This window comes from Mobula birostris, chromosome 24 (assembly GCF_030028105.1).
Source record: "Mobula birostris isolate sMobBir1 chromosome 24, sMobBir1.hap1, whole genome shotgun sequence".
NCBI lineage: Eukaryota > Metazoa > Chordata > Chondrichthyes > Myliobatiformes > Myliobatidae > Mobula > Mobula birostris.
The window spans coordinates 7,477,023-7,495,529 of NC_092393.1; the positions used below are offsets into that span (position 1 = coordinate 7,477,023).

The 18,507-nt window shown below is 44.9% G+C and overlaps 1 protein-coding gene across 2 annotated transcripts in view; it reads right to left on the reverse strand.

Annotated features, from left to right (window-relative positions):
• The window catches only part of LOC140187088 (ras-related protein Rab-37-like), a 102,155-nt gene that overhangs the window by 19,723 nt on the left and 63,925 nt on the right, over positions 1 to 18,507 (reverse strand). For both annotated transcript variants that reach the window (XM_072242033.1, XM_072242031.1), the window contains 3 exons: positions 7,282 to 7,323; positions 2,556 to 2,622; positions 1,705 to 1,757 (listed from right to left, as the gene is read on the reverse strand). In XM_072242033.1, coding sequence (XP_072098134.1) covers positions 1,705 to 1,757; positions 2,556 to 2,622; positions 7,282 to 7,323 — 162 coding nt within the window. The remainder of the gene's footprint in view (positions 1 to 1,704; positions 1,758 to 2,555; positions 2,623 to 7,281; positions 7,324 to 18,507) is intronic.

Below are 18,507 nucleotides of genomic sequence, written 5' to 3' on the forward strand. Positions count from 1 at the left end.
ACAGAAGCTCTTCAAGTGAGCCTTGACATTTAATGCAACGCCTCTCAACAGGTTTATGGTTGCAAGTAAAGGATGGCAGATACATTGTCGGGTCATCTTCTTGTGGAACACAAATGCTAATGGTTGAAACTTTCCAACTCTCTTTTCTTAGACCTGACTTTGAGACTCTTTGCACACTCTCCAACCCTGCTTCATCCTTGACCTCTCAAGAATTTTCTGGAAATTTGTGAAGACTGGATGAAGTTTGCATGTTCTTCCTGTAACCTCCTGGGTTCCTTTATATGCTCTGGGTCCTTCCCAACTCCCAAATGTGTGCAGGTTTAAAATGTATCTGGATGCTGTAAACTGTCCCCAGTGTGGTAGAATCTGGACAGATTTAATGGGAGAGGTTGCAGAGAAATGACTGGGGGAGGAGGTGCTGGCATCAGGGTGGGGTTGTGAGAGAGGTGCTTGGGGTTGGGTGGGGAGGGGATGTGCCAGGGTTGGGAGGGAAGTGACGTGCTGGGGGAGGTGCCAGGTTCAGGGGTCGAAGGAGAGGTGCCGAGGACTGGGGTTGAGGGGGAGGTGCTGGGTCAGGTGGGAGAGGTACTAACGTTGGAGAGAGAAGTGGTTTACGTTGATAGTGGGGAGCATCTCTGATGAGAGGTAAACCAGAACAGTATTCAGGGAAGCACTGGGAAGCTCTTCCCAACCCCAGATCATACTCTGAACAAACCTCTCTTCTCATTATCACTCTGCCTTTTGGCCACTTGCTGTCTGACACAAGTATGCCCTACAATAGGGATCACATTTCCAAATGATGACTGTGGTTGGCTATAACTATTCGGGGACAGGCTGTGACTCTGCAGGTGATAATAGGAACAAACTAGGCATGGAAATCCAAGCACTGCAGATGCTGGCAATTTGAAATAAATGCAGAAAGCACTCAACAGGCCAGCCAGCAGCTGTGGAGAGATAAATAGTCCAGGCGCCTTCTTCAGAACTGGGAAACAGAAATAAATTAGTTCAAAGACTTAAAAGACTGAAGATGCTGGAATCTGGAGTCAAAAACAAACTACTGGAAGCACTCAGCAGGTCAGGCAGCATCTGTAGAGGCAAAAGAAATGGCTGCGGTGAAGCCAAACGTGGACTAGAAGACCAACAAAACATCTCATATTTCACTGGGTCATGGTGTGAACATTGTAGTTTCCAGTTTGTGGTAACTCACAGACCTGTATTCCTTTCTGACTTCCAGCAGACCACTCTGGGTTCTCTCTCCCAAAAAGGTGTAGGGACGTAACTAGAGTCAGAATTAGGGTCATCATCACTGCCATGTTGCGAAATTTGTCGTCTTATGGCAATAGTACGGTGCAAGGTATTAAAATCAGTATAATTTACAAAATAGGTAAATTGTGCAAAACAGGAATAGTGTGATTCATGGACTGTTCAAAAATCTGATGGTGTAGGGAAAGAAGTTACTCTTAAGAGTCCTACTGTTAAAGCCTTTAGCTTGCAGGAAGAAGAGAGGACAAAGGGAAGTGAGGTTTTGAGGAGCATTGAGGACTGGCACTGTCTGTGAGGGTTCCGGCTGGGCCACAACTGACCCTTACTTGGGCAAGCTGTGGCAGGGCCAGGAGCCTGAAGAATGAACTAGGAATGGTTTGAACACCTCATTTAGATCAGTGCTCTATTTGCTTCTAAAGAGTGAAGTTAAAGGCATCTTACCCTGATGTTGTCAAATGATGATTTGCTTGTAATATCATACAGGAGCAGGAGAGCTGCAGAGAGAGAGAGAGAGAGAGAGGGAGAGAGAGAGAGAGAGGCACATTAAAATCCAAGCACACAACAATCACCAATGGCTCCCCTCACTTCACAGATCATCTGAACACATCTTCCTCGGCTAAGTAGCAATGTTATGATGGTGTGAATTCTTTTGCACCTGAGCCCTTGCAGTCCAGAAACACTCAAGTTTAACACTTTCATCCTCGCCTTAGCCCAAAACACCACAAGATATGGAGCAGAATTAGGCCATTATGCTTAAGTATTACATGTAACATTTAAATCTCATTCTTTAAGAATACTTCTAAAATACTTTGATTGGAAATGGAAGCAGACTTGTGGGGATGAGTTTAGCTGAGATGGTAGTGACCATGTCAGACTCCTGTCCCTCATCTCTCTTTGTTGTGTTCCTGAGGACAGGCAGGATTTACTAGAAGGGGGCATAAAACACAGCAGCTTTCTGGGGAGGAGTGAGATCACAGATCTGTCAGCGAGCTCTCTGGGTCTTGCAAGGAACTCTCTGCATGAATTCAAGAGAGGCAGACAGTGTGTAGGAGCCAAGACTGTTTTTATTCAACACTCTGTGGGAGATATGAGTGGTACACTATGTCTCAGAGCTATTCAATGCAATATATAAATGATGCCGTTGTTAGTTCTCCCGAGTGCTGGGAAACAGGTAGCTGAGTGCCTGTGTAGATGCTGAGAGCACCTTGCCAAATCACTGTGCTGCCACACTAACATCAGAGACCCTCGACACTGGGGCCTGTTGGCAAACCCTCTAGATGCAATTGCCCTACCTTGTGCATCCCGGTAGTACGCGTGAGTGACACTCCGGAACCGTTCCTGCCCCGCCGTATCCCAGATCTGCGAACAGAAACAGAGATGCTGTGATTCAGTTGTGCCTTAACCCTTGCTGGAATCACCAGCCAGGAGCATGGACTCACATTTGTCAGAGACTGTAGGATCTGGGATTGCCATCTGACTGTGTGACCCATACAGTATACCCCCCACAAGAAACACTGTAGATTCCCAACAGGCCAGGCAGTAATTGAGAGGGAGAGAGACACACGTAGCTTTAAGTCTATGATGATGCCTCAGCATGCCTGAAAATGAATCAACTGTTGATGTTTCGAGCCAAGACCCTCCATCAGGGCTGGAAAGGAAAGGGGAAGACACCAGAATAAAAAAGTGGGATGGGGAGGGGAAGGAGAATAGCTAGAAGGTGATTGGTGAAGCCAGGTGGGTGGAAAAGGTAAAGGGCTGGTGAAAAAGGTATCTCACAAGTTAGAAGGGTGGACCATAGGAGAAAATGGAAGATGAAGGGGTACCTGGGGAGTTGATGGGCAAGTGAGGAGAAGAGGTGGGGAATAAAAGAAGAAGGAAGGGAGGTGAGGAAGAAAGAGAGAAAAAAAATTACTGAAAGGAAAATTGATGCTCATGGAGGGTATATCGACAGAATATGCAGTGTTGTCCTACACCCTGAGAGTGGCCTCATTGTGGCAAAAGAGGGCATAATGGACTGACCTGTCAGAACAGGTATTGGGATAGGAACTAACGTGGTTGGCCACCAGGAAATTCTACTTTTGGCAGATGGAGGTGCTCAAAGCTGTCCCCCTGTTCACATTGTAAGGGCGGCCGCAATGGGAGCACCGGATAAAATACAAGACCCAACGGGAAGGACTATTTGGGGCCCTGAATGGAGGTAAGGGAGGACGTGAATGGTCAGGTGTAGCTTTTCTCTCAGCTGCAGGGAAATGTACCAGGAGAGAGATTACTGGACAAGGGAATCATGGAGGAAGCGATCCCTGCAGACAGCAGAGAGTGAACAGGAGGTAAAGATGTGTTCAGTGGTAGGATCCCATTGAAGAAGTTGTGCAGAACCTACCACCAAGTACACTTTTATCTTTCAAGAATCACTTGATTCTGGCATGGTCCTGGACAACTGGGAAACTGCAAATATCACTGCTCTCTTTAAGATGGGAGGAAGGCATAAGAAAGGAAATTACAGGCTAGTTAGCCTAACCTTAGTGGTTGAGGAGGTGTTGAAGTCTATCACTACAGATGAAGTTTCGGGGTACTTGGAGACTAATATTAAAATAAGCCAAAGTCGGCATGGTTTTTGTAAAGGGAAATCTTGCCTGACAAATCTGTTAAGAGTTCTTCAAGCAAGTAACAAGCAATGTGGACAAAGGAGAGGCAGTGGATGTCATTTACTTGGATTCTCTGAAGGCATTTGATAAGGTGCCACACATGAAGGTGCTTAATGAGATAAAATCCTATGGCGTCACAGGAAAGGTACTGGCATGGATGGAGGAATGGCAGGAGGCAGCGAGTGGGAATAAAGGGGGCCTTTTCTGGTTGGCTGCCAGTGACTGGTGGTGTTCCTCAGGGATCAGTATCGGGACCGCTACTTTTCACATTGTTTGACAATGATTTGGATTATGGAATTGATGGCTTTGTGGCAAAGTTTGCAGATGATATGAAGACAGGTGGAGGGGTAGGTAGTGCTGAGGAAGGAATGTGATTGCAGCAGGACGTAGACAAATTGGACAGATGGGCAAAAAAGTGGCAGTTGGAATAGAGTGTTGGGAAATGTATGATAATCCATTTTGGTAAAAGGAACAATAGTGTGGACTGTTATCTAAATGGGTAGAAAGTTCAAACATCAGAGGTGCAGAGGGACTTAGGAGTCCTTGTGCAAGACTCCCAAAAGGTTAATTTACAGGTTAAGTCTGTGGTAAAGAAGGCAAACGCAATGTTGGCATTTGTTTCAAGGGGTATAGAATATAAAAGCAAAGAGAAAATGCTGAGTCTTTGTAAGACACTAGTCAGGCCGCACTTGGAGTTTGGGCCCCATATCTGAGAAAGGTTGTGTTGTCATTGGAGAGAGTCCAGAGGAGGTTCACGAGGATGATTCCAGGAATAAAGGGGTTAACAAATAAGGAGCATTTGGCAGCTTTAGGCCTGTACTCACTGGAATTTAGAAGAATGTGGGATGATCTCATTGAAACCTATCAAATATTGAGAGGACTAGGTAGGGTGGATGTGGAGAGGATGTTTCCTATGGTGGGGGTATCCAGAACTAAAGGACACAGCCTCAAAACTGAGGGGCAACCTTTGAGAACAGAGGTAAAGAGAATGTTTTTTTAGCTAGAGAGTAGTGAATCTGTGGAATGCTTTGCCACAGACTACGGTGGAGACCAAGTCTGTGGGTATATTTAAGGTGGAAGTTTCCTGATTGGCCAGGGCATGAAAGGATATGATAGGGGTTGAGTGGGATCCAGGGTCAGCCATGATGGAATGGTGGTGCAGACTCACTGAGCTGAGTGGCCTAATTCTGCTCTTATGTCTTCTGGTCTTATACCTCCCCCTACCCCACCCCATTCTCTGCGTTCTGCAGGGATTGCTTGTTCTGTGATGCCCTTTCTCCCATGCCCACTCTCCTCTCTTATCAAATTCATTTTCCTCTAGCCCTTTACCTTTCACACACACCTGGCTTCACTCATCACCTTCCAGTTTGTCCTCCCTCCCCCCCCCCCCCCCATTACCTCTGTATTCTGGTGTTTTTGCCCTAACTTTCCAGTCCTGAAGAAGGGTCTTTGGCCTGAAATGTCATCCTCTCCATAGGTGCTGCCTGACCTGCTGAGTTCCTCCAATGTTTTGCTCTGGATTTCCTGCATCTGCAGAATCTGTTGCATAGATGGTGCTGCCTGACCAGCTGTATTCCCAGCAGCGTAAGCTATTTACTTCAGATTTTCAGCATCTGCAGTTCCTCGCTTTTTACTTCTTTGTGGGCTGTGATTAATTTCTTTACAAATGTGAACATCAGTTGATGCACTCACAGTTACAATATGGGGCCATTAGTTGGTTAAATTGTTCTCAGAAGAAGGGCATTGCTGGTAAGTCAGCACTTGCTGCTGTGTTTTCTCAAAGGGAGTTGATGAGCTTGTGAAAGAGCTGTAGGATTATAGGGACACAAGAGGAGGAGTGGGACTGATGAGTTTCTGGCATGGACCTGATGGCCAAACAATCTTCTTTCATGCCACAGTAAGTAAATAAGAAGGTTAAGTCGATATAGTGGGGTCAGGAGTCACACTTGCCAGGGTTGGGTCCGCAGAGTCCCTGTGCTGGAGTCCATCAGTGAAGAAGGGGTTTGGAACCTCTGATTTATATATAGAATAAAGGATAATTGACAGTGAACTACAGGAAGGAATCCAATTAAGAAGTCCAAGTGGTTTATATATAGAGTAACAGATGGTTATGAGTGAATTACAGACCAGAATCTAATCTAGGGCATCTAATGGTGATTCACTGTGTGGTTGAATAACCTGTCCCATTGATTGTCCTGAACCCTGTATGAAGAATGAGAGGTAGTAAGGATGACAGGTGCTGAGGGCTGCTGCCTCTGTAGAAGAGCAGGGCATGGGGATCAGTGGGAAAGAAAAGGTGAGAGATTGTTACGTCGTGCTGAGATCAGAGGGAGGATTCAGACAGGCTGCTGCTAATACTTCCAACCAGGATTGAGAAACCTCTAACTTGCCGCTGTTACAAAGGGATGCATTTGGTAGTTGATCTAGAGCGTTGGTGTAGTGGATCCCTTCAGAAAATTAAATGTTTGTCACACACACACACACACACACACACACACACACACACACACACACACACACACACACACACAACTGGCACCTGACCTGTGAGACTCATTCGAAGACCTGAACAGAGGAGGAGCTCTTAGGTACAGTAAGTTTGTCAGCTTCTGGAAATACATTCCTTCATTAGAGTAAAGCACACCCCCTTCCATCCCGTATAACATGGCCAGCACAAAAGGAGCAGATGTTGGAACAGCCCAGCATCCATGCAGAAAGTAGCTTTTGTTCCAATTACTGTCGAGCGGGAGACATTTTGGCCATTGCATAGTCTTTGAATCAGTCTTTCAGGTAAGGTGACAGTTTTCATGAGGTGTCCCTAGGTGTGCGTCCGGTATGTTGAAACTTGCATGGATTTCAATAAATATAAACCCATGTTTGAAGGAGTTGTAGGAGTGGTTTTGAAGGGATCCATTAGAATATCTTTTCCCCAGGTTAGGGCATAGCTTATAAAGTGAAAAGAGAAAGATTTAAAAGAAATCTGTGCGGCAACTTTGTCACACAAAGGATGGTGGATAAGTGGAACTTGCTGCTAGAGGAAGTTTCTTGGTTAGGCAATTTTGTCAGTATGGATGAGTTAGGCTGAAGAGCATGACTAATGTGACAGCAATGACACATCACAGGAATATCTCAGTGGTTAGAAGGATCCTAAAGCATTCCAGGGAAGTTGTAAGTATTGCAGGTCCTGGGAACTTTTAGAGCGTCTTGTGTGTATAGAAGAGATTTTTAGTTAAGTCATTTCTTCCATCTTTATTTGTCTTATTTGTTGATTAACTCACACCGAGAAAGGAATCCCATGGGAATGAGAACTGTTCTGAAATTTGATGGGATGGAGGGGCTGCTGTCATTCCACCAGCCGCTACAGTGTACTGACCTGCAATTTGACCTTGACCCCATCCACAACCACCACCTTATTCTGCAAAATAAGAAGAAATACTAGTTAATATTGAAACATCCAAGGAACGAAGAGAGGTAGAATGTCATCAGACACTATTGTCAAACAATTAACATACACAAGCAATACCCTGCTTTGCCCAGCTCTGATGGCTGGCTTGATCCCTTGGTTCCTCAGCTCTATGTTTTCAGTGTGTCAGTACTACAGTGACTGCTCACTGTGTCCCACTGTCCAGTTCACCCCTTCTCTGAAACCTTTGCTAGTGTTGCTCCTTTATTGAGGAGCCACATCCTGGGAAGATATGTTGCCTTTTTAAAAAAAGATTATAGTAATTAATTTTTATGAGGGGTACCGTAAATCTCCAATAAATTGACATGCAATTGTTTGGAAATTGATGGTCCAGGAGCACGTATTTGTGAGGATTGTGAGCAGGGCTGAGTGTATGGTTGGTGTGGGGACTCTGGACTGGGTGTATAGCTGAAGTGGGGACTCTGGGCTGGGGTGGGGTCTGTGGGATGGGTGTATAGCTGGTGTGGGGACTCTAGGCTGGGGTGGGGACTCTGGACTGGGTGTATAGCTGGCATGGGGACTGGGCTGGGGTGAGTGCAGGGCTGGGATGGGGACTGTGGGCTGGGACGGGTCTGTGGGCTGGGTGTATGGCCAGGGTGGGTACTCTGGGCTGAGGTGGGGACTGTGGGCTATGTGTATGGCTGGTGTGGGGACTGAGCTGGGGTGGGGACTCTGGGCTGGTGTGGAGACTGAGTGACTCTGGGCTGGTATGGGTACTTTGGACTGGTATGGGTACTTCGGGCTGGGTGTATGGTTGTTGTGGGGACTGGGCTGGGACGGGTCTGTGGGCTGGGTGTATGGCCAGGGTGGGTACTCTGGGCTGAGGTGGGGACTGTGGGCTATGTGTATGGCTGGTGTGGGGACTGAGCTGGGGTGGGGACTCTGGGCTGGTATGGGGACTCTGGACTGGGTGCATAGCTGATGTGGGGACTCTGGGCTGGGGTGGGGACTCTCGACTGGGTACTCTGGGCTGGGTGTATGGTTGTTGTGGGGACTGGGCTGGGATGGGTCTGTGGGCTGGGTGTATGGCCAGGGTGGGTACGCTGGGCTGAGGTGGGGACTGTCGGCTGTGTGTATGGCTGGTGTGGGGACTGAGCTGGTGTGGGGACTCTGGGCTGGTGTGGAGACTAAGCTGGGGTGGGGACTGTGGGCTGTGTGTATGGTTGGTGTGGGGACTGAGCTGGTATGGGGACTCTGGGCTGGTGTGGAGACTGAGCTGGGGTGGGGACTCTGGGCTGGTATGGGTACTCTGGGCTGGGGTGGAGACTGTGGGCTGTGTGTATGGCTGGTGTGGGGACTGAGCTGGTATGGGGACTCTGGGCTGGTGTGGAGACTGAGCTGGGGTGGGGACTCTGGGCTGGGGTGGGGACTGTGGGGTGCAGAGCCACAGGAGTCAGAAACATTGGGCAGGTCCGTGGCTAAAGCTGGGGTCTAAGGTTCTTGTGAATTTCCTGTTCCCAGTAAACTCACTAGATTCATTGGACAATTTGTTGTACTATTCTATAACATGTAAAAGGGTGGAGAAGTAAAGTATTAATAGCAATATCCTATAATCTGGTATATATGAGAGTCTGGCACCTCCAAAGCCCCTAGGATCTTTACCAAACAGCATCACATGACTCCTATGCCCAATAGCTTGTTCAAGCACTTTACTACTGAAGTTGCCACTGTTAGCATGAATGATAACAGTTTTATTTGGTTTAACACCAGGAGTGACAGTGTTGTTCTCTGTTAATGAAGGCACATCTTCTTTCTCAGGTAAAATTCTACATCATTATGGCCCAGTCTTCACTAGACCTGTGCTTTTGAAGCTATACTCACCTGTTTTCCCCTCTACCTTCTGGGAAGAGATACAGAGCATTAAGGACAAAAACAAAGAGACTCCTTAACAGCTTCTACCCACAAGCAGTGAAATGTACAACACCCCCTTCCCTTCTCCTGCCCCCTCCTAAGACGGCGGCAGCTAAATGCATCACACTTCCAGGAATGGCAGGTGTGCAATAGTCCTACCCCCCCTCCCCCATCCATATATTATTAATTTTGGACTGCACTCCTGAGGTCTTAGAGTTTATTTTATGCGTATATTCTTTGTCATGCTGCAAAATGTTGAGCTGCTAAACTGTGTTTCATTACTCCACAACAATGACAATAAAGATATTCTTCTTCTTCTTCTTCTCCTTAATTGTTCATCTGCTAATGGCATCAGTGTACTGGTGGCTAATTAAAGGGTCACATTTAGACCATAAGACCATAAAACATAGGAGCAGAATTAAGCAATCTGGCCCATTGAGTCTTCTCTGCCATTTAATCATGACATCCATTTTCCTCTCAGTCCCAATCTCCTGCTTTCTTCGCCCATTGCTTTATGCCCTGACTAATCAAGAATCTATCAACCTCTGCCTTAAATATACCCATTGACTGGCCCATTATAGTGTCCTGTGGCAAAGAATTCCACAGATTCACCACACTCTGGCTAAAGAAATTCCTCCTCATCTCTGTTCTAAATAGATGTCTCTCTATTCTGATGCTGTGTCCTCTGGTCTTAGACTTCCCCACGATAGGAAATGTCCTCTCCACATCCACTCCATCGAGGCCTTTCAACATTTGATAGGTTTCAATGAGATTGCCCCCTCCTTTTTCTAAATTCCCGTGAGTACAGGCTCAGAGCCATCAAATGCTCCTCATCAAAAGGCTCTTTTGATCCCAGAATAATTTTCATGAATGTCCCTTGACCCCTCTTTAATGTCAACAATCCTTTCTTAAAGGGCCCAAAACTGCTCACAATACTCCAAGTGAGGCCTCAACAATAACTGATAAAGCTTCAACATTACATCCTTGATTTTATATTCTAGTCCTCTTGAAATGAATGCCAACATTGCATTTACCTTCCTCACCACTGACTCAACTTGAAAATTAACCTTTAGGAAATCCTGCACAAGGACTCCCAAGTTCCTTTGCACCTTAGGTTTTTAAATTTTCTCTCCATTTTGAAAATAGTCTTCTACCAAAGTGCATGATTATTTACTTCCCAACACTATGTTCCATCTGCCACTTCTTGCCCATTCTCCTAAGCTGTCTAAGCCCCTCTGTAACCTCTCTGCTTCCTCAAAATGACCTGCCCCTTCACCTATCTTTGTATTATCTGCAAACTTGGCCACAAAGCCATCAACTTATTCCCACACCTTGTCTCCTGCCAATCAGCCAATGCTTTATCTGCACTCGTATCTTTCCTGTAATACCATGGGCTCTTATCTTGTTAAGCAGCCTCATGTGTGGCACTTTGTCAAGGGCTTACTGAAAATCCAAGTACACACCATTTGCCGATTCTCCTTTGTCTATACTGCTTGTTATTTCCTCAAAGAATTCCAACAGATTTGTCCCTTAAGGAAACCATGCTGACTGTGGATTATTTTATCATATGCTTGTGACTATCCTGAAACCACATCCTGAGCCACACATTTACAAGGACATTGGTGAACTCAAGAGCCAGCTTCAAACCAGATGGAATATTTTAATGCAGTAGGAGTGTAAGGTTTTCCCAGCACGATTAAAACAAGAGCTGTAGTCTCTTAAGGGTGGTTGCCAACTCCACTGAAGTCTTTCTTCCCTTTTGACTATAATCTTCTAGGCTGAGCATGCTGGGAGCTAATGAATCAGACTACCCCACTTTTGAAGGTTCTCCCATTGGTCTCTACAAATAAGGATCCTGACTCCATTCTATTAAACTTGCCATCTTCTGCTCCCTTTTGAGTGAAGAGTTTGTAGTACTGCCCTGAGGGCCAACTTTTCTTACCAGACTAAATCACTGGCCAACTTTATCAGCACCCATCCAGACACGTTATTTTAGTTATGGTAGCCACGGTTCCTGCATGGCCCCCAGCTATGCCTGTCTTTCTGCTGGCTACACGGAACAGTCCATGTTCCAAGCCTTCCTATGTAATGCTCTTTCTGCGCTATATTGATGACTGCATTGGTGTAGCTTCATGCACCCATACTGAGATCGTCAATTTCATCAACTTTGTCTCCAACTTTCACCCTGCCCTTAAATTCACTTGGTCCATTTTTGACACCTCTCTACACTCTCTTGACTTCTCTAGAGACATACTGTCAACTGATATCCTTTATAAACCTATCGATTCCCATTGCTATCTTGACCACAATTCCCACCCTATCTCCCATAAAAATGCTATTCCTTTTTCTCAGTTCCTTCACTCCACTGCATCTGTTCTCAGCTTGAGTCTTTTCTTTCAAGAACATCAGAGATGCCCTCCTTCTTCAGAGAACAGGATTTCCTTTCCTCCATCTCACCCATATCACCTCCATTTCCTGGGCATTTGCACTCACCACATCTTCCTGCTGTCTTAAAAGGAATGGAGTTGCATTTGTCCTTACTTACCATCCCATAAGCCTCTGCATGCAACACATCATTCTCCACTGAGAGAATGGTGTGGAGAGAGAAAAAACAAATAAAAAATAAGAAAATAACGTTCAGAACTGAAGTTTTACCAAAGTGAGTCCATGAACGCAAAGCCAGTCATCAATGCAGATGGAGCAGGACAGAGACCCAGTTCAGCACTGAGCCAAGTAAGCTTGGTGGGGCAGTGAGCAGGATCATCCTACCCCTCACCTCTGGTCCCAGTCCCGGCCTCAGTCCCATTTCCCATCTTGGGAGGTGGATATTGCACTGACAATGGAGTTTTATTCATCATTTTACCAGTTAGTCTTTGAACAGATCCAAACTAGAGACAGAAGGAGCTCTTATCGGAAAGAGCTTCATTTTGTTTACCTGAAACCCACTACATACCGCTTATCTTTTAAATGCTCAGAAACAATATCCCAAAATGCTATTTTCTGAATCTATCCAATTTGCATTTGAAAGAATCAATACTAATTGATTCCACTATCTCCCTTGGAAGCCTGTTGTTTAGATTGGCCTTTCATTCACTCAGATGTTTTTTCTGTGGGTTAGTTTTGCATTTAACCTCTTCACCATAGACTCTGGTTCTTTTGCTCCAAGCCAAGTAAACATGGGCTTAATGTTCTCCACTCTTAAGGCTAAACTTCACAAGCTTTGTTATGTGTTCTGTTGAAATCAGAAGAAACAGGAGTGGGCCACCTGATCTTAATCTTCACACCACTTTGTGCCCTCTTTCCGTACCCCTAATTTAATCGTATGTCAATGTCCACCTTGAATGTCATAGCAGAAATTTCTCACCTCTTTAAGTGAGTAAACTTTGAAACTATGCCCCAGGCTCTAGATATTCCACATGGGGGAAAATACCCTCTCAGCATCCACCTCAGCAATCCCTGTTAGAATCTGATAAAGTTCACCTCCGATCCTTCTAAACTCCAGTGAATGGATCACTAATCTGTTCAACCCTTTGATACGTCACCCCTCCATTCCAGGAATCAAGCAAGTGAACCTTCTCTGCAAAGTCTCCAATGCAACTGTCTCCTTCTTTAAACTTAGGTACATATGAAGTCTCATCAAAACCTTCCCACTTTAATAATCCACATGTTCCCTCAGAAAAAGCCAACATTCCTCTTCACCCTTCCAATTCCTTACTGCAGTGGCATGCTAGCCTTTGTGTTATGCACCACATTCCCTTCTGCCAAAATGTTTAGCAATCTTATTCTGCTTAATTAATAATTTGCTTTCTCACTCATTCTTCTAAAGTGAGTGTACATCCTCACATTTCGCCACACTACACTCCATCTGCCTGTCTGTTTAATCTCTTTCTATTCTGTTACAGTTCCCCTTTTGTTTCACTAATCCACTTTGTTTCATATCATCAGCAAATCTGATCACAGCCCTCTTGGTCCGTTCATCTATTTATGTTTCAGTTTTTCTTCTTATATCACCCACTACCTGCTCCCTGAAATATCTCATTCCTTGTTTACAGTTGGGGGCAGGGAGGGGGGGTGGTGGCGGCAATTCTGTGTCATTCCCTCTATCAGCCGGGCTGATTTCACAGTTCACCCCTCCGCTGAGTTTCTGTCACTGAGATAAACTCTCTGGGGAACCTCTGGCACCTTTGTTGGTCGGAGCTTCCATCTTTCCTGAATCACATGCTCTGCCTCATCTGGCCTGGATACCATCAGCACTACCCTCATTCAGTGCAGACATCTCTGTGGTCTGGGCATGTATCATTCTTACAGAGAGAGCAGAGAACGTGAAGCTGTCGATTGCTTTTCTAGCAAGAACGGTTGGAAATTTAACCTCTTCTGATCCCTGCAGTGTGATTCAGCGAATCAATTAAAGAGGTTAACGTAATAGTTTGTTCATCAAAATGTCACAATTTTCATAATGGGGCTGAGGATTAATAAGTCTCATCAATAACTCCCCATGTAATTGCTCAATTAAGTTCCAAGTGGCATTTAACAGAATATAAAAGTGTACAGAGGTCACCCCTGTAGAGCCATGGTAAATGTGAGCTAACAGTAGTCTCTCTTTCAAAGTTAATTTGCTATGCCGAGTTAATTCAGATGCATTAATGTGTCATGTGTCATAATGTGACAGATGAAGAGAAACACTACAGCTGTTAACTATCAAACTGATGAACACTTCTCTCTTTCAAAATACAATTTCTAAATTAAACATTAGCAATAACAAAGTAAGACTGACATGTTTATAAAATGCTCTTCTAGCCTGAAGCTAGCCAAATATTTTATAATTATTTACTTTTGAGGTGGAGTCACTATCTAAATATGCAGAGAAGCTCTCACAAGCAGTGATGTGGCAGTGACCAGGTTGCTGGTCGGGGATACATGTGTAGACTGTGATATTAGGATAACTTCCCTACTCTTCTTTGAGACAATGCCACATGATTTCTTCTTGTATTTATTTGCCAGGATAGCTGGGGTTTTGGTTTTGACCAGTGGTCACGATGCGTCCATTCTCAGGTTGGAGGACCAACACATCATATTTCATCTAGGTAGCCTCCAATCTGATGGCATGAACATCGATTTCTCCAACTTATGGTATTTTTCGCTCCTCTTTGTGTTGGGCACATGGCCAAGTGGTTAAGGCGTTCGTCTAGTCATCTGAAGGTCGCTAGTTCAAGCCTCAGCTGTGACAGCGTGTTTGTGTCCTTGAGCAAGGCACCTAACCCCACATTGCTCTAGTGTCTGTGCGAGGAGTGGCGCCCACTCAGACTTCCAATCTGTGCCTTGTAAGGCATGACGCCCGACGCAGGTCTGAGTTGATGTTCCCTTCCCCCCCTCCTCCCCTCCTCTTTCCCCTTCTCCCTTCTTCATTGTCCTGTTCTGGCCTCTTATCTCTTCTCCTTACCTGCCTGCCATCCTTCCCTTTCTCCTATGACCTACTCTCCTCTTCTATCAGATTCCTCCTTCTCCAGCCCTTTGGCTTTTCCACTCACCAGCTCCCAGCTTACTTCGTCCCCTTCCCCCACCTACCTGACTTCATCTCTCACCTTCCAGCTTGTCCTTCTTTCCAACTTCTTATTCTGGCATTTGAACCCTTCCTTTCCGGTCCTGATGAAAAGTCTCAGCCCGAAATGTTGACTATCATTTCCAAAGATGCTGCCTGACCTGCTGAGTTCCTCCAGCATCTTATGTCTGTTGCTTTGGGTTTTGTTTGAATATCTTATTGGAATGGTGGCACTGAAGAATAAGCCCAGGTTGAATTCTACTACAGTGAGGCATGGACATACAAATTTAGATTCTGCCTGGCTGCCACTTTGAAGCAATATGAGTGCTATCATCATACAGCAGGCCAATTAGCCCATCATATCCATGACCATAAAGTGCCATCTATACTAATCCCATTTTGAAGATGTGTAGCCTTTTAAGCCTTAGTGAATCAAGTGCTCGTTTAGAGATTATAGTTGTAATTTTCTTTCCTTTCCTCTTTGATTGAGTTGTCAATCCTCTGCCTTGGCTCCTCACTCAACTGAACTGAATGGGGCAAAGTACAACAGTAACCTGTCTTACCAACCCCAATTCTCCTGAGACATGCTGCTTCGAGGGTCAGCAGATAGGGTGCAGGATACTGCTGATCTTAGTTTGTTGCATTAGGAAGGGCTCTCATGCTCGGGGAGAGGAGACTTCATCTACTTTCCCCTCAGCTGCCAGGAGTAGACAGTGTAGATACAGATATTTGCTTACATCGCAGTCTTCTCCAAAATACAGGCAATCAGACACTTTACTCACACTGCTGGCAATGTGCTGCCAGAAGCACCTGGCTCTAACCCTGCAGTCTCTGTGACCCCTTTGCACAGAGAATATGCCTCTGCATGTATTTTCCTCACCAGCCTGTTTTGGAAGCCTTCACCCATCCTGCTCCCATACATGCAGGCAGGTTGTTACAGCTGTTCAGGAGGGTTTAAACTAATTTGGCAGGGGATGGAAACCAGAGTGATAGGGCTAACAAACAGAGGAGGTATGTAGTGAGACTGCTAGCAAGGATAGGCTAATGATAGGAAAAAAAATTCAGTCAACCGGACGTTGCAATGTAAAAGGGGGAAAATTCGAAAAGGATGATGAATACAGGACTGAAGGGGTTATACTTGAATGCGCGCAGTATACAGAATAAGCTGGATGAACTTGTAGAACAGTTACAGATTGGCATATATGACATTTTGGGCATCTCTGAAGATTATAGCTGGGGACTTAACATCCAAGGATACACATTGTATCAGGACAGGCAGATAGGTGTGGTTCTGTTGGTAAAAAATGAAATCAAATCCTCAGAAAGAGGTGACATAGGAGGTAAAATATCATTGTGGGTAGAGCTAAGAAACTGCAAAGGTAAAAAGAGCCTGCTGGGAGTTAGATACAGTAGCAAAAATGTGGGCTACAAATTTCAATGGGAGATAGAACATGCATTTCAAAAGGGCAGTGTTACAATAGTCAAGGTAGATTTAAATGTGCAGGTAGACTGGGAAAATCAGGTTGGTGCTGGATCCCAAGAAGGGATATTTGTAGAATCCTCCAAGATTAGGTGTTGTACAATGAACTGGAATTGATTTAGCGAGCTTAGGGTAAAGGAAACCTTAGGGGCCAGTGATCATAATATGATAGAATACATCCTGCAGTTCGAGAGGGAGAAGCGAAAGTAATGTTACAGTGTAGTAAAGGGAATTACAGAGGCATGAGAGAGGAGATGGTCAAAATTCATTGGAAGAGCATACTAGCTGGGATAATGGCAGAGCAGTAATGGCTAGAATTTCTGGAAGCAATTCAGAAGGCGCAGGATCCCAACGAAGAAGTATTCTAAAGGAAGGTTGACGCAAGTGTGGCTGACAAGAGACATCAAAGCCAACATAAAAACCAAAGGGAGAGCAAGTAATAGAGCAAAAATTAGTGGGAAGCTAAAGGATTGAGAAGCTTCTAAAAACCAGCAGAAGGCAATTAATGAAGTCATAAAGAAGGAAAGGAATGTGAAGGTAAGCTATCCAGTAACATTAAAGGGGATACCAAAAGTTTCTTCTGATATATAAAGAGTAAAAGAGAGGGGAGAATAGATATCGGACTGCTGGAAAATGATGCTGCAGAGGTAGTAACGGGGGACAGGGAAATGGAGGACAAACTGAATAAGTATCTTGCATCAGTTTTCTCTGTGGAAGACACCAGCAACATGCTGGAAGTTTGAGACTGTCAGGGGGAAGAAGTGACTGAAGTTGTTATTACTAAGGAGAAGGTGCTTGGGAAATTGAAGGGTCTGAAGGTAGATGAATTAGTTGATCCAGATGAACTACACCCAGGGTTTTGAAAGAGATGGCTTAGGAGATAGTGGAGACATTAATAATGATCTTTCAAGAATCAATAGATTTTGGCATGGTTCCGGAGGAGTGGAAAATTGCAAATGTCACTCCACTCTTCAAGAAGGGAGAGAGGCAGAAGAATGGAAATTTATAGGTCAGTTAGACTGACCTCAGTGTGTGGGAAGATGTTGGAGTCGATAGCTAAAAATGTGGTTTCAGGGTCATTGGAGGCACATGATAAAATAGGTCAAAGTCAGCATGGTTTCCTTAAGGGAAAATCAGTTGGAATTCTTTGAAAACAAAAGCACGATAGCTAAAGGAGAATTGGTGGATGTTGGGTACTTGGATTTTCAGAAGGCATTTGACAAGGTGTCACAATGCTGCTTAACAAATAAACAGTCCATGGTATTACAGGGAAGATACTAACACAGATAGAGCATTGGTTGACTGGCAGGAGGCAAAGAGTGGGAATAAAGGGAGCCTTTTCCGATTGGCTGCTGGTGACCATTGGTGTTCTGCAGTTGTTTATGTTGGGAGCAATTCTTTTTACATTATACGTCAAGGATTTGGATGACAGAATTGATGGCTTTGTGGCCAAGCTTGTGGATGATACAAAGACAGGTGGAGGGGCAGGATGTGTTGAGGAAACAGAAAGGCTGCAGATGGACTTAGACAGATTAAGAGAATGGTCAAAGGGGTGGCAGATAGAATATAGTATTGGAAGTGTGTGGTCATGCACTTTGGTAGAAGAAATGAAAGTGTAGACTCTTTTTTAAATGGAGAGAAAAATACTAAAATCTGAGGGGCAAAGGGACTTGGGAGTTTTCATGCAGGATTCCCTAAAGGTTAATTTGCAGGTTGAGTTGGTGAGGAAGGCAACTGCAATGTTAGCATTCGTTTCACGAGGACTAGAGTGGATGTGGATGTGGAGAGGACGTTTCTATGTTGGGGGAGACTTAGATCAGAGGACACAACTTCAGAATAGAGGGACGTTCATTTAGAATGAAGATGAGGAGGAATTTCTTTAGCCAGAGTGTGGTGTATCGTGGAATTTGTTACCACAGGTGTCTGTAGAGCCGAAGTCATTGGATATATTTAAGGCAGAAGTTGATAGATTCTTGATTAGCCAGGACATGAAGGGTTATGGAGAGAAGGCAGGAGATTGGGGCTGAGAGAAAAATCGATTGACCATGATGAAATGGTGGAGCAGATCCAATGGGTTAAGTGGCCTAATTCTGCTCCCATATCTTATGGTCCTATGGTCTATAGCTCCATTCATTCAATAGCATGGAGGATGTTTGCTTTGTTAGAGATCACTTTAAGTGCTGGTTACAAAGACTGTACGTGTGGACAAATGAGGCATCATCAATATGGAATGTCAATGGCAGTTTTAGCTCAGAGATATTCAGGG